Source organism: Anomaloglossus baeobatrachus, chromosome 4 (genome assembly GCF_048569485.1).
Source record: "Anomaloglossus baeobatrachus isolate aAnoBae1 chromosome 4, aAnoBae1.hap1, whole genome shotgun sequence".
Lineage (NCBI taxonomy): Eukaryota > Metazoa > Chordata > Amphibia > Anura > Aromobatidae > Anomaloglossus > Anomaloglossus baeobatrachus.
In genome coordinates this window covers 338,144,541-338,160,353 of record NC_134356.1, presented here as the reverse complement: position 1 = coordinate 338,160,353, position 15,813 = coordinate 338,144,541, and the positions used below count along the sequence as shown (strand labels likewise).

The 15,813-nt window shown below is 43.6% G+C and overlaps 1 protein-coding gene across 16 annotated transcripts in view; it reads left to right on the top strand.

Annotated features, from left to right (window-relative positions):
* CADPS2 (calcium dependent secretion activator 2) overlaps positions 1-15,813 on the top strand; it is a 914,362-nt gene that overhangs the window by 657,659 nt on the left and 240,890 nt on the right. For 10 of the 16 annotated variants that reach the window (XM_075345062.1, XM_075345064.1, XM_075345059.1 and 7 more), the window contains one exon: positions 1,624-1,743. The exons of the other annotated variants lie outside the window; for them this stretch is intronic. In XM_075345062.1, the coding sequence (XP_075201177.1) occupies positions 1,624-1,743 (120 nt within the window). The remainder of the gene's footprint in view (positions 1-1,623; positions 1,744-15,813) is intronic. 16 annotated transcript variants of the gene reach the window in all.

Below are 15,813 nucleotides of genomic sequence, written 5' to 3'. Positions count from 1 at the left end.
AGCATTTGTTGTTTGTTTGTTTTTTTTTACATGAGAGATAACATTTAGAAATTAAGTTTTCATTTGATAGACTTTAAGCTGTGTTCACATAGCTTTGGCCCTATGTTCAGTGGCTTCATCAGCGCTTACATCTGAATCCCTGCAAAACAGGATTTGGCGTATGCGCTGACTAGTCCATTGACCGTAACTATGAAGACAAAGTTATAGTGTACTTTGTAGTACATCATTTTTGGTCTTAAGTGTCTAGCTGTGGCATGTACCAAATTGTGGTCTACTGCGTCTTGGTGCCCGTTTCAACTAATCCTATACAGTCGAACAGGATGTTTTACAGACTTAGGCGGGCTTTGCATGTTGCAACATCGGTAACAATGTGTTACCGATGCTGCAGCGATAGTCCCGCCCCCGTCGCACGTGCAATATCTAGTGAAAGCTGCCGTAGTGATTATTATCGCTACGGCAGTTTCACACGCACATACCTGCTGTGCGACGTCCCTCTGGCCGGCGACCCGCCTCCTTCCTAAGGGGGCGGGTCGTGCGGCGTCACAGCGACGTCACACGGCAGGCGGCCAATTGAAGTGGAGGGGCGGAGATGAGCAGGATGTAAACATCCCGCCCACCTCCGTCCTTCTCATTGCAGCCGGCGGCAGGTAAGGTGAAGTTCCTCGCTCCTGCGGCTTCATACACAGCGATGTGTGCTGCCGCAGGAGCGAGGAACAACATCGCACCTGTCGCTCCACCGGCATTATGGAAATGTCTGAGGCTGCAGCGATGATACGATAACGACGCCTTTGCGCTCATTCATCGTATCAAAAAGGATTTGCACGTTGCGATATCGACTGCGACGCCGGATGTGCGTCACTTTCGATTTGACCCCATCGACATCGCACGTGCAATGTCGCAACGTGCAAAGTCGCCCTAACTGTGACTCCTACTGTGTCATTATAGTCTCCATCGATGCTTAGGCTAGTGTCCTTGTTCTCGGAGCTTCAGACGTGAGCCCTGACAGGGCCACTGAACGTAGGGCCAAATATTATGTGTAGTTTGTCTTGTCTTGTTTTCTAGGGCTTTGAATTCATGATCAATAAGTTTGTAGCATTTCACTATCAGAAAGTTGACAAAAACCTTTACATTATTTTATTAAAGGCGTTACAAAAAGTAGAGGCTTAGACTTGACATTATATGCTACGTTCTGTCCATTCTCAATTTTTGGAATACCTTGTGGTGTATTTAGTCGCTCTTATTCAGTTGGATAGCAGCCAGTTCCCTGTGACAATTTAGCTTGGTGACAGGGGTTACTTGACTCTGAGAGCCTGTGCTGTGATATAGCTGCAGTAGGCTTATTTCTTCATAACAGTTATCTCTTCTTATATACCAGACAGATGTTTTGTATGTATTGCGTATGTTCAGATATTACACTTGAAAGTTTTTGTATATTGAACGTCATATCCAGCTTATATAATAAATACTATACCTGTTGATCATAAAAGTTGCACTGCAGGAAGGCAGTTATTTAAAAAAAGAAATTCAGATATTTTTAAATTGGTTCTACGCCTAAGAATTTGTGCATACTAAAGAATACATTGTTTTTCTCCAGTAAAAAGCTTTGTGTGCATTGTTTTACAGAAGCATCACCAGCAGTCTTCCTAGCGTACCTCTTCCAAAAGTTCCAAGCTTGACACTTAACCTTCCACAGATACCTAGTTTTTCAGCACCATCCTGGATGACTTCTTTATACGAATCCACGTGTGTACTAATGAGGGTATTCTTAGCGCATGATTGTCTGCATGCTGTGGATTTTGACCTTGTGTTTGTTTATATTGTGCACTCGTCTTGAGGCATGTAATACGTATTGCTATAGAATTCAGTAATTATATTTAATGATTGAATCTTTTATACTTTAATGACTGACTATTACATTGTATTCCTGTGCACAAATAGTCAAAAAATGAGCTGGTCACATTTACTAAGAAAGGGAAAATACATTATTGCAAACAAGCGTCTTTCCAAGCAGTGTAAGTCCTGTTATTTATAATAGTTTTAAATACATTAAACCAAAATCTATGTATTAAAAAGCAGCTTATTGGATTTAATATCCTAGAATTAGATGCAGTGTTATTTGACTAACACCTTATCCCAGGGCTTTGCCAGTACTTTTCAAACCAATAAAAAACATCTATGGTAGTAAAAATCATAGTAACTTTGCGATTCTTTTAAAAATTTCAGCCAATACACAAGTGGGGACAACATTCTATGAGGTTAACATGTTTCAGAACAGATTGGCCCTTATTCATAACTAGTGTGGGTCTGACCCGCTGATACCCGAAATACCTTGAGTGACATGACCGTTCATCGCTGCGGCTCATTCTGTGCCTGAAGCTTACAGTGGGTGGTCATATTCTATGCCCGCGTGCTGTCACTTCAGATACAGCAGAGCTGGAATCGTAGTGGGTCCTCGAGTGGATTACGTCAAAGTCAGACATAGGTGTTTGGGAGGTTAACAAAGGGGTGAAAGAGGGTGGGGTTTTTGTATCCTATTTCAAATAAATGATTTTTTACAGTGTTTGTGTTTATTTCTTTCACTTACAGATTAGTAATAGGGAGGTTATCATAGATTCCTCTCATTACTAATCTAGGGCATAGTGGCAGCTGTGAGCTGTCACTAACCACTTATTACACTGATTGCCACCGCACCAGAGCAATCGGGAAGAGCTGGGTAAAGTTTCGGGATTGTCGCATCTTATGGATGCAACTATCCTGGATGGCTATGGGCTGCTATTTTTAGGCTAGAGGGCCCAATAACCATGGGCCTCCCCAGCCTGAGAATACCAGCTCCCAGCTGTCAGTTTTATCATGGATGGGTATCAAAGTTGGGGGGGGGGACTGCATACCGATTTTATTTAATTATTTATATTTTAAAAATAGCCGCATGTGGGTCTTCTTAGTTTGATACACAGCCGAAAAAAACGCTCACGGCTGGGGGTTGCAGCCTGTAGCCATTTGCTTTATCATGGCTGGGTATCATAATATGGGGGGGGGACCCTACTCCAATTTTTTTATTTTTTTATTTTTTCACCAATCTTGATGCAGACAAGTGTGTGTGATTGAAAGCAGTCAGACACTGTCACACAGGGTGGGCTCACTATCTGACTGCAACCAATCAGAGATGCGGGGACTGCCTGTGTTCGGAGGAAGCAGTGCATATGCATGAAAATGATTTGTGGCCCCGGAAGTAGTGTACAGCCGTACAGAGACCAGTAAGTATGAAGCGCTTGCTTTATTCTTATTTTCTTTCTTTTTTCTTTCATTTTTCTTATATTACCCATGTGGCTGCATCTGGATCATTATCCAGAGTTCCCTAAGGAGTGCTAGCCCAGGGTCAGTGCTCGGGTTACTTTAAACCCATGCACATATGGACTTTTGCAGTCCGGGTCTGCCAATCACTACTCATATAAAAAAAAGGCCAAACTGGGCTGAAACGCGTTAACCTCATAGGAAAAGTGATTGAATCTATTAGGTAGTTGTTCACCACCCAAAGTACCCCTTTTGGAAGTAACTGCGTTACCTGTATTGTGTCAGTACATTTTAATTCTTTTTCATTTCTCAAGTCTCTACAACAGCCATTTAGGGCACAGGGAGTACATTGATGTTCAGGCAACTGAGATCCATGGCTGTATTTTGAAAAACCTTTTCATGGATGGTGAGCAGTAATTTAAAAATGATAAAATGCAGATGGATAATTGCAATTAACTGTGAACTAGTCTAGGCTACCATTGATAGGATGAAGATCTGTCATTCGGCATAAACAACATTTAAACTAAAGTACTCGAATATATCCAAAATAGCAGATCAACTCTTCAACAGGTTTTTTTCACTCTCCGTAATTTCTTTTGTGAGGCTAACTCTACACTAAATAGAAAGTTTTACACCCTATTTATCTTAAAATAGTAACCATAGTTCCCTCCTCCTCCATGCATGATCACCAGAGTGCGTTAAATGAACAATACATTAATCGTTATTAAACCCTAATAGCTGGAGATGGGTACATTTATTTGCATAGAATTGAATCCTCAAATTTTACAAAAAATTGATTTCCATAGTATACAGATTTTTGCAACTCATTCTACTCAAACTTCGAAAAATAGAAGCCAGCCGGTCACCATTTCGCTAGCAAAAGGTTAAAAAAAATGTAAAAAAAAAATACCTCACCACGCACTTAGCTAGCTGCCCTGTCTTGTCTTCCACACCTTTTCTTTCCGTCATCCCTTTTGCGTGAATCAGCTTTGTCTGCTTCACTATCAGCTGGGACTTTTGCCGTGACATGGCTTCCGATGTCTTTGTGCACCATGCCATCGTGGTGCATGTGATGAGGTCCCAACTTGCTTCCCCCAAGGCGTCTACTAGGCATTGGGCAAAACACTTTGTGATGTTGTGATGTTGCGATGTGTGCAGGGACATTGCTGGTCTAGTCATCCAGAAGCCAAGGCTCAATGTAAATCTGTCAAAGATGATGCATGCAGCAGTACAAAGAAGAGGCGCAGAGGACCAGACGACAGGCTGGGAGGCAAAGGGACAGGTGAAAAGTAAGAGACCCTAGAGCATAATAAGGAACATTTAATTTTCATCCAAAAACTTTGGTGTAAATCGAATTTGTCTGAGAAATTTACATGATCTGCTTAACTCGAGTGTCTGCCGGTTTAATTCTCTATAAATAATGCTTAAACAGTTGGACTATGTACCACTGCATTACTACGTCGTCTGGTATTTAGACGTCTGACAAAACTTAGTGAATATCTTGAGGGCATAGTAATGATGGCTTCAGTATGTGTATTACAATCCAGCTTTCATGCTTTTAGAAAGGGTTATGCTTTTCAAATCGTATTACACAGCCAAATCTTACATTATCAGACTAAAATGTTCAAATTATCTCTTCATGGAGAAAGAAGACGAATTCTGGTACCACCTATTGGAGGTACCTATCCTAGAAGTCAAAGTGACCCTCCAACAAGTCTTGTCGTATGACTTAGGGGTACTTTGCACGTTGCGACATCGCTACTGCGATATCGTCGGGGTCAAATCGAAAGTGATGCACATCCGGCGCAGGTGACGACATCGCAACGTGTAAAGCCTAGATGTGTCGATAAACGATCGCAAAAGCGTCGTAAATCGGTGATCTGTGTAGTGTCGGACATTTTCATAATTTCGCACCGATAGAGATATGATATTGTTCCTTGCTCCTGCGGCAGCACACATCGCTGTGTGTGAATCCGCAGGAGCGAGGAACATCTCCTTACTTGCCTCCAACGGCTATGCGGAAGGAAGGAGGTGGGCGGGATGTTTACGTCTCGCTCAACTCCGCCCCTCCGCTTCTATTGGCCACCTGCCGTGTGACGCCGGACAACCCGCCCCCTTAGGAAGGAGGCGGATCGCCGGCCAGAGCGACGTCGCAGGGCAGGTAAGTTTGTGTGAAGCTGCCGTAGCGATAATGTTCGCTACGGCAGCTATCACAAGATATCGCATGTGCGTTGGAGACGCGTACTATCGTGCACGGCATCGCAAGCATCGGCTAGCGATGTCGCAGCATGCAAAGTACCCCTGAGGATTTATGCCAGATCAGAACCTCAATTTGCAGACGCTGTGTTTCGGAATGGTTGTCCCTCGTCAGTGCAAAGTATGAGATCTGATCTGGCTCTATGAGAGGCTAACACATCATTTCAGCATGCTAGTGTGGAGATTTTTAAGCCGCAATGCTCTTCTGGAAAATATTCAAATAGAAGTCAAAGTGACCCTCCAACGAGTCTTATTGAATGACTTAGGATTTATGCCAGATCAGAACCTCAATTTGCAGACATGGTGTTTTGTTATGGTTGTTCCTCAGAATAAAATTCTCATTCACTCTTTAGAAGTTTTTCAAAACTTGCTGCGTAAAATTTTTTCTCAACAGCGGAGAACGGAAAGATTTGCAACTTATTTAGAATGGAAAACTGTCCTTTGAAAAACACCCCTTCGTTTGCTGATTGTTTCTTTTACTCAGTATTCAAATCAAATCTTGCATCAGTTTAAAAATGGAAGAAAGAACTATCTTCTCCTGGAGGGTAATTTAATACCACCATGTTGCAATTGCGCAGTCATGTTGCAACTTTCACATTTTTCTACTGTATGTTTTAAATACATTTATAGTCTTTTTCAAGACAGTATATGATAGTATTAGCTTAAAATACTTAATGCTTAAAACTGAGCTTATAGGTGTTGCCCACTTGTTAACTTACCTGTCCAATAGCCTGCTTTAGCCAAAAAGTTAGCTTCTATATGTGCAGAGTTTTAATACTGAAGGATACTAAAGAACAGGTCTGGTCACATACCCCTCCATCAGCAGCCATATTCAGAAAGAGAAAGCTGTGCTGAGTGAGGAAGGAGGTATATATAGGAGGAGAACCCGTAGTACGTATACAGTTCACCCATATCCTGTCCACCGCCATTAACTTGAGAACGGCGGCAGTTATAGGAATAGAAGTGGTGTCTAGGTATAGTAAAGTAGCCATGCACTACGCAATGAAACCACCTATAGCGCCGACTGGTGGAAAACAGCGAAGTTAGCATTTTTATCTCGAAAACGGAAGGAGATAGAGAAAAAGCGTGAAATAACAAATTGTAGAGCATCATTAACTCAATGCGAATCGACACCTTGCATACAGAAATGGTATGATATGAAACCCATGACAACCCCCCCAAAACATTGACTGCTGGTCACGCATATGGCGCTCATTTAATTTTGATGCTCAAAGTGGCCACCGTCAGCTGCAATGCACATCTGGCCTCTGGACAGCATACTGTATCTTGCTGCACGTTGTGCAATATGGTAGGGGACACGTTTGCACAAGCAACTGTAATACGTCGTCGTAGGTCCTGCAATGTTGGTGGAGGGGTCTCATACACCTGCTGTTTGATGTGGCCTCACAGAAAGAAGTCCAATGGGGTCAAGTCAGGTGAGCGTGGAGGCCACTCCATGCAGCCACCATACCCAATGACTTGTAGGAAGGTCTCCATGAGGTATCGCTACACGTCCGCAGCCTTGTGAGTTTTACACGTTCTAATCATAGCATTTCTGTATGCAAGGTGTCCATTCGTATTGAATTGATGATGCCCTACAACTTTGTTATTCACTTTTTTCTCTATCTCGTTCTGTTTTCGAGATAAAAATGCTAACTCCGTTGTTTTCTGCCAGGTGGCGCTATAGGTGGTTTCATTGCGTAGCTCATGGCTACTTTACTATACCTAGACACCACTTCTATGCCTATAGCTGCCGCCGTTCTCAAGTTAGTCACGGTGAACAGAATATGGGTGGACACACTGTATATTAGTAAGTGCTACAAAGTTGTGTTCCTAATACAATTTTTACAATTAAGAGAAAGTGGTGAACCACATTAATGTACATGTGGCTGCTGAACTCAGTTACACAATTAACTTTCTCAGATATTGTGATGAGAGTCAGGCATTTTCAGTTGTCACTCTAACAACCTGCCACCAAGATGAGTTTCTTATCTGACCAGATGACATGGTCATCCAGTGTACCTAACATCCAGTAGACAGCAATTTGATATCACTAGTGCGTCCTGTTCACTTGTAGGATTCTTACAGTCAGTAGATGCATCTTGAAACTCTGCCCATTGGAATCTGAGCACAACACAGAGGCACGTTGGGAAATATAGAAGCAGCTTCACCATATGATACTGCGGAAATATACACTGAACAAGGGTCAGACTGGGGTACCAGGGGCCTACCAGGTAAATTGACACTAGGGGCCCACACTATAGCTACCAAAAACGTTTTTATTACTTGTTCATTTTCAACTTCTCTCACTAAAGCGTGTGCCTTTTAGCAAACTATACAGTGTGCAAAAGTGAACTGTATTGTGCACTGCACTATATCAAAGTGTTTCTACCCCTTCACGACCGGCCGATTTGCGCTTTCCATTTTTTTCCCCGCTACTCTTCTTCCAAAAGCCATAACTTTTTTATTTTCCCATCAATATAGCCGTGTGAGGGCTTGTTTTTTTACGGACTGAATTATACTTTTAAATGAAACTATTAGTTGTACCATATAGTGTACTGGAAAACGGCAAAAAAAATTCCCAATGCAGAAAAAATAAAAAAAATAAAAATAAGACTACACAATTGTTTTTGAGATATTTTATTCACTGTGTTCACTTTATGGTAAAACTGATGTGTGGGTTTTATGCCTCAGGTCGGTGCGAGTTCGTAGACAACAAACATGTATAGGTTTACTTTTATCTAAAGGGTTAAAAGAAATCTGAAATGTGTCCAAAAAAATGGATCATGTTGTGCTCCATTTCCGCAACCCGTAGAATTCTTATTTTTCGGGATCTGGGGCTCAGTGACAGCTTATTTTTGTATCTCGAGCTGACGTTTTTAATGGTACCAATTTTGCGCAGATGCTACATTTTCATCGGTTGTTATTGCATTTTGCGCAAAATTTGCCACAATCAAAAAATGTAATTTTGGCATTTGGAATTTTTGGAATTTGGAATTAGCTTCTATGTCATTTACCAATTAGATTAATTGATTTTATATTTTGATAGATTGGGCATTTCTGAACGTGGCAATACCAAATGTGTGTATATTTTTTATTTTTTTAACCCTTTAATTTTCAATGAGGCGAAAGGGGGGTGATTTGAACTTTTAGGTTTTTTGTTTTTTTTTACTTTTTTTTATTTTACTAGTACCCCTAGAGAACTATAAAGATCCGCAGTCTGATTGCTCTTCCAAATCTGCTGATCACAGCTATAGAGCTGTGAACACCAAATATGCTCATCTCCTATCTCACACAGCTCTTGGCCAGGTGAAACAGGAAGAGAGTCATGTGAGCTACAGGAGTCACCACATGACACTGTGCTACCATGACAACCATTGGATCCACGTGATCACATCATGTGACTTCCGGTTTTGGGGGGTGAGTGAGCTTTAACGGTGACCGCAATTATAATGACACTTTACCATTTTGACAGCGCCATTTAAGGGGTTAACAGGTATGGGCAGATCACGGATATGCTACTCCCTGCTAGGTACACATGTCAGCTGTACAAATCAGCTAACATGTGTGCAGATCCCCCCCCATTTGACCGCGGCAAGCGGGTGAGATTAATACTATGACCGCTGGGATGTAATTTTACTGCCCACGTCATTAAGGGGTTAAGCATCGTATTTATTGTAGTTAATAATGAAATCTATTATTTAGAATCAGTAACAAATTTTTCTTACACACGGATATTCCCTGTTCTAGGTAAACCACCCAGTCAATCAGCCAAACAATATTCAAAGTGAAGCAAAATGTTATCCAGCATCTTTATATGGAAAAGTTTACTAAAATGAATCCACCTATGCCCCCATCTATCCACCCATATAGGGTCTTTCACAAAAGACTTGGGAAATACCCTGTGAGAGTCAATATGTGGTGGTGTGCAGCATTAACACTAGAGCTGGTCAAACGCGCAGAATACCGGGACCAGCGGGTCTCTGCTCATTTTTTTTTTTAAAAACTCAGATCCAGTCCAGAATCTCATACCCATATTGTTACGTCACCGCCGGAGTCTGCTCCAGCGACTTCTGCTCTGATCGCCAGGCGACTCAGTGTTCCTGCCGTGGATGGTGCTGGTGATGGGAGAGAAGTCGATGCCAGCGGCACCAGTGGGCGCAGGCTCCGATCATCCACTGGGCTGGGTTAGCTTGGGATCTGCAGTACCGCTGGCTGACTGTGGGTGGCATGTGTCTTCCAGCTGAAGTTGCCAGCGTTCAGCTACAGCCAATGGGAAGACACCACACCCTTCTTATTTCCCCTCCTGTCACATGATTACTGCCAGATATAGTTCTGATTTTCCTGGCTCCTGTTACGTCCTATTCTGTTGGTGATTTCTGTGTTGACTTCTGCGTGTTTTGACTACCCTTCTGCCTACTGTTTTTGTACCTTGCTGCCCGATCCGGATCTGACCTCTGCTACGTTTGCTGACTACGTCACTGCCTGCCGATTCTGTCCCTGTTCCGCAATTCCTGGTTTGACCCTGCCTGACTACTACTCTCATCGGACTGCAGCCTTCCACAGGTAGTGATCTCCAGTTCCCTGTGTAATTCCAAATCCCTGTATAGGGGTTAAAGGGTTTCAGGGTTCTGGGGGTCTTACTTGGTGAGTGGCTTCCCTCTAGCCTCCCCTTTACAGCCCATCTGAGTCTGTGGATCCAGGCAGGCGTTACACATATAAGTCTATGGGAACCAGAATACAGAGATTAAAAATGTTGGTGGAAGGGATGGGCGGATAGGAGCTCACGCAGTGTATGCAACAAAGTTCTGTGTCATGGCGGCAAGCTGCTTCCAGGTCGCACATTCACTTGCTCCCCTCTGCCCATTCTGAGCTGCCTGCTTTATCTTTCATCCAGAAGGAAGCCCAGGATGACAACCACTCGGGAGCCAGTCTCACTGCAACCAATCACAGATGCCAGGCCAGCTGGTCAATGGAGAAAGCAGGGAAAGCCGTGCTTATGCGATGAGCAATAATGAGCGGCCCAGGGAGGCCGCAGGAGCAGTGTACAGCAGCACAGGAGCAGCGTACAGCACTTGCTTCATTCTTATTTTTTTTTATTTTTCCTTTATTTTTTTTATTTCTTGAGTGCTGGATCCGGATCAAACATTCAGAATCCCGGGCCCGGGTCTGGCACCTGGGCACCTTTGAATCCATACGGATCCGGTCTTCTCTTTCCCCACCTTCACAGATTTACATAATTTACAGCAAATAATCAGCTACGAGTGTCTGTACTGAATGTGAACAGTCATTCTGTGGGGACAGTGTCTGTTTAAAAGAATCACTATGGTTTCCAAATTAGTTTTACTTGTTGGAAAAACCCTTTACTAGTCCTATGTATTCTAAAAATAATGCTTTATAGGCAGATCATGTTTTTTTATATATATATATATATATATATATATCTATATCTATATCTATATCTATATATATATATATATATATATATATATATATATATATATATACACAGTGCCTACAAGTAGTATTCAACCCCCTGCAGATTTAGCAAGTTTACACATTCGGAATTAACTTGGCATTGTGACATTTGGACTGTAGATCAGCCTGGAAGTGTGAAATGCACTGCAGCAAAAAAGAATGTTATTTCTTTTTTATTTTTTTTTTTTTTTAAATTGTGAAAAGTTTATTCAGAGGGTCATTTATTATTCAACCCCTCAAACCACAAGAATTCTGTTTGGTTCCCCTAAAGTATTAAGAAGTATTTCAGGCACAAAGAACAATGAGCTTCACATGTTTGGATTAATTATCTCTTTTTCCAGCCTTTTCTGACTAATTAAGACCCTCCCCAAACTTGTGAACAGCACTCATACTTGGTCAACATGGGAAAGACAAAGGAGCATTCCAAGGCCATCAGAGACAAGATCGTGGAGGGTCACAAGGCTGGCAAGGGGTACAAAACCCTTTCCAAGGAGTTGGGCCTACCTGTCTCCACTGTTGGGAGCATCATCCGGAAGTGGAAGGCTTATGGAACTACGGTTAGCCTTCCACGGCCTGGACAGCCTTTGAAAGTTTCCACCCGTGCCGAGGCCAGGCTTGTCCGAAGAGTCAAGGCTAACCCAAGGACAACAAGGAAGGAGCTCCGGGAAGATCTCATGGCAGTGGGGACATTGGTTTCAGTCAATACCATAAGTAACATACTCCACCGCAATGGTCTCCGTTCCAGACGAGCCCGTAAGGTACCTTTACTTTCAAAGCGTCATGTCAAGGCTCGTCTACAGTTTGCTCATGATCACTTGGAGGACTCTGAGACAGACTGGTTCAAGGTTCTCTGGTCTGATGAGACCAAGATCGAGATCTTTGGTGCCAACCACACACGTGACGTTTGGAGACTGGATGGCACTGCATACGACCCCAAGAATACCATCCCTACAGTCAAGCATGGTGGTGGCAGCATCATGCTGTGGGGCTGTTTCTCAGCCAAGTGGCCTGGCCATCTGGTCCACATCCATGGGAAGATGGATAGCCGGTCTACCTGGAGATTTTAACCAAGAACCTCCGCTCCTCCATCAAGGATCTTAAGATGGGTCGTCATTTCATCTTCCAACAAGACAACGACCCAAAGCACACAGCCAAGAAAACCAAGGTCTGGTTCAAGAGGGAAAAAATCAAGGTGTTGCAGTTGCCTAGTCAGTCTCTTGACCTTGACCCAATTGAAAACTTGTGGAAGGAGCTCAAGATTAAAGTCCACATGAGACACCCAAAGAACCTAGATAACTTGGAGAAGATCTGCATGGAGGAGTGGGCCAAGATAACTCCAGAGACCTGTGCCGGTCTGATCAGGTCTTATAAAAGACGATTATTAGCTGTAATTGCAAACAAGGGTTATTCCACAAAATATTAAACCTAGGGGTTGAATAATAATTGACCCACACTTTTATGTTGAAAATTTGTTAAAATTTAACTGAGCAACATAACTTGTTGGTTTGTAAGATTTATGCATCTGTTAATAAATCCTGCTCTTGTTTGAAGTTTGCAGGCTCTAACTTATTTGCATCTTATCAAACCTGCTAAATCTGCAGGGGGTTGAATACTACTTGTAGGCACTGTATACATATATTTATATAGACTCCCCTCCTGTACTATCATCACATATAGAGGCCCTCCTGAAGAGTTATTACATACAGCCTAAGATAATACTGACACTGGGGGTACAGGATACTGACACTAGTGGTACAGGATACTGACACTGGGGGTACAGGATACTGACACTGGGGGTACAGGATACTGACACTAGTGGTACAGGATACTGACACTGGGGGAACAGGATACTGACACTAGTGGTACAGGATACTGACACTGGGGGTACAGGATACTGACACTAGTGGTACAGGATACTGACACTGGTGGTACAGGATACTGACACTGGTGGTACAGGATACTGAGACTGCTGGTACAGGATATTGACCCTGGCGGTACAGGATACTTACACTCCTGTACTGTCATCAGATATAGAGGCCCTTCTAAAGAGTAATTACATAAAGCCTAAGATAACAACACTGGCACTGGGGGTCCAGGATACTGACACTTGGCGGTCCAGGATACTGACACTGGGGGTCCAGGATATTGACACTGGGGGTCCAGGATACTGACACTGGGGGTCCAGGATACTGACACTGGGGGTCCAGGATACTGACACTGGGGGTCCAGGATACTGACACTGGGGGGTCCAGGATACTGACACTGGGGATCCAGGATACAGACACTGGAGATCCAGGATACAGACACTGGCACTGGGGGTCCAGGATACGGACACTGGCACTTGGGGTACAGGATACTGAGACTAGGGGTACAGGATAATGACACTGAGGGTAAAGGATAATGACACTGAGAGTACAGGATAATGGAACTGACACTGGGAGTACATCATACTGACACTGAGGGTACAGGATAATGGAACTGACACTGGGAGTACAGGATACTGACACTGTGAGTACACGATACTGAAACTGGGGGTACAGGATACTGACACTAGTGGTACAAAATACTGACACTGCTGGTACAGGATACTTACACTGGGAGTACAGGATGCTGACCCTGGCAGTACAGGATACTTACACTACTGTACTGTCATCAGATATAGAGGCCTTTCTAAAGAGTAATTACATATAGCCTAAGATAATGACACTGACACTGGGGGTACAGGATACTGACACTGGGGGTACAGGATACTGACACTGGGGGTACAGGATACTGACACTGGGGGTACAGGATACTGACACTGGGGGTACAGGATACTGACACTGGGGGTACAGGATACTGACACTGGGGGTACAGGATTCTGACACTGGGGGTACAGGATTATGACACTGGGGTACAGGATTCTGACACTGGGGGTACAGGATTCTGACACTGGGGCTACAGGATACTGACACTGGGGCTACAGGATACTGACACTAGGGCTACAGGATACTGACACTGGGGCTACAGGATACTGACACTGGGGCTACAGGATATGGACACTAGCACTGTGGTTGCAGGATACGGACACTAGCACTGTGGTTGCAGGATACGGACACTGGGGGTACAGGATAATGACACTGGGGTTACAGGATAATGACACTGGGGTTACAGGATAATGACACTGGGGTTACAGGATAAAGGCACTGGCACTGGGGGTACAGGATACTGACATTTGGGGTACAGGTTAATTATTCTGGACACTCGGTTCTTTTCCTCAGCACCCAGCTATTCTATGTTTGATAGCCATCTTGTCCTCAACACCTAGATTCCCCATGAGATCAGAATTGGAAAGCTGGGAGCTGAGGACAAGATGGATATCAGAACATAGAGAAGCTGGGTGATGAGGAAAAGAGGCTCTTTCTCTCAGCTCAACACCCAGCTTTCCCAATCCCATCCCATGCTCTGACTGCTGCTATCCCTCTTTCCCTAATCCCTACTGATATATGGTTACTGTGTGGACTTCACTCACGTCACGCAGCAAGGACTGGTGCACACACCCTGCACCCCCATATCCCACATAACTCACACAGCCTGTACCCAAAATTACAACTCTCTCAAACACACTGAAACCCCATATCCCACACACCCTGTATCCCTTAACACCCCTCTGTCACAGTCTGGACCCCTCATATGCCACTTTCCATGCACCCCCATGCCCTCCTCATCCCTGATTACCAGTCACATCTCCTTCAGTATCACCTGCCTGGCTCCTCCCACATGGGCATGACATTATTGCAGGTCCTGGCTGCTGCACCACTAGGATGCATTTTCATAATCTCTGAAGGAGCTTCTACTCTGCCCCTGCAGCGCTCACAGCTCATAAGCTTTGTTTGCGCCCTTCCAGGACAGGACCGCCCCTTCTGACCCCCCTGTAGCTAAGCTACTGGCGCTATCATAATCTGACTGCTGCATACAGTATTATCACCTGCAGTGGCATCTCAACCGTTTAAGGAGCCGCAGTCATTTTAATACACCTGGGGGGGGAACCCTGCAGGCTGCCAGAGACAGCTTAGATTAAAGATAAGGTCGGAGCCGCTGGGAGTTTCCCCGGTACCCCGGAAAGCCAGACCAATGCCGGACTGAACCCTGCTTCCATCATTTTTAGGTGAGGGCAGAGGATTCAAAAGGGTAGTCAGATGGAAATGAGCAGCTAGCAAAAATGCAAATTAGGGTAATAGGTTTAGAATGTTAAATTCGTTTTTAGAGTTGTTTTTTCATGCTGAGCACTTACGTGATAGAAGAAAAAAACAGCTGGCGTGTTGGTTTAAAGAGGACCCTGTCATCACCAGTTCATTAGTGGCAAGTTTTTTTTTTGTTTTTTTAAACTCACCGTAAGGTTACAGATAAGTGGGCTTTTTTATTTAGTGCAATTTTTATGGCCTTTGCCAAGGGGGTGTAGCTCAGAGGGTAATAATGCAGACCCGTTGCCAAGTCTTCTTTGAGCCACCAGTGGAGTTTTTTAATACCGTGCAATAGGCATTGATCCCTCCAGATGCTGATCTCATCAGATACAACTTGGTCCAATATTAAATACAAAACTGTCAACTAAGATTTGATTGCAGCCTGTTACTTTGAAATTGTATTGAACATATATACACTATATCACAAATATGAGTATACCCTTCACATTTTTTAAATATTTTATTGTATCTTTTCATGGGCAACACTGAGCATATGACACTTTGATACAGTGTAAAGTAGACAGTGTGCAGCTTTTTTTTGTGCTCTCTAAACTCACCACACAGC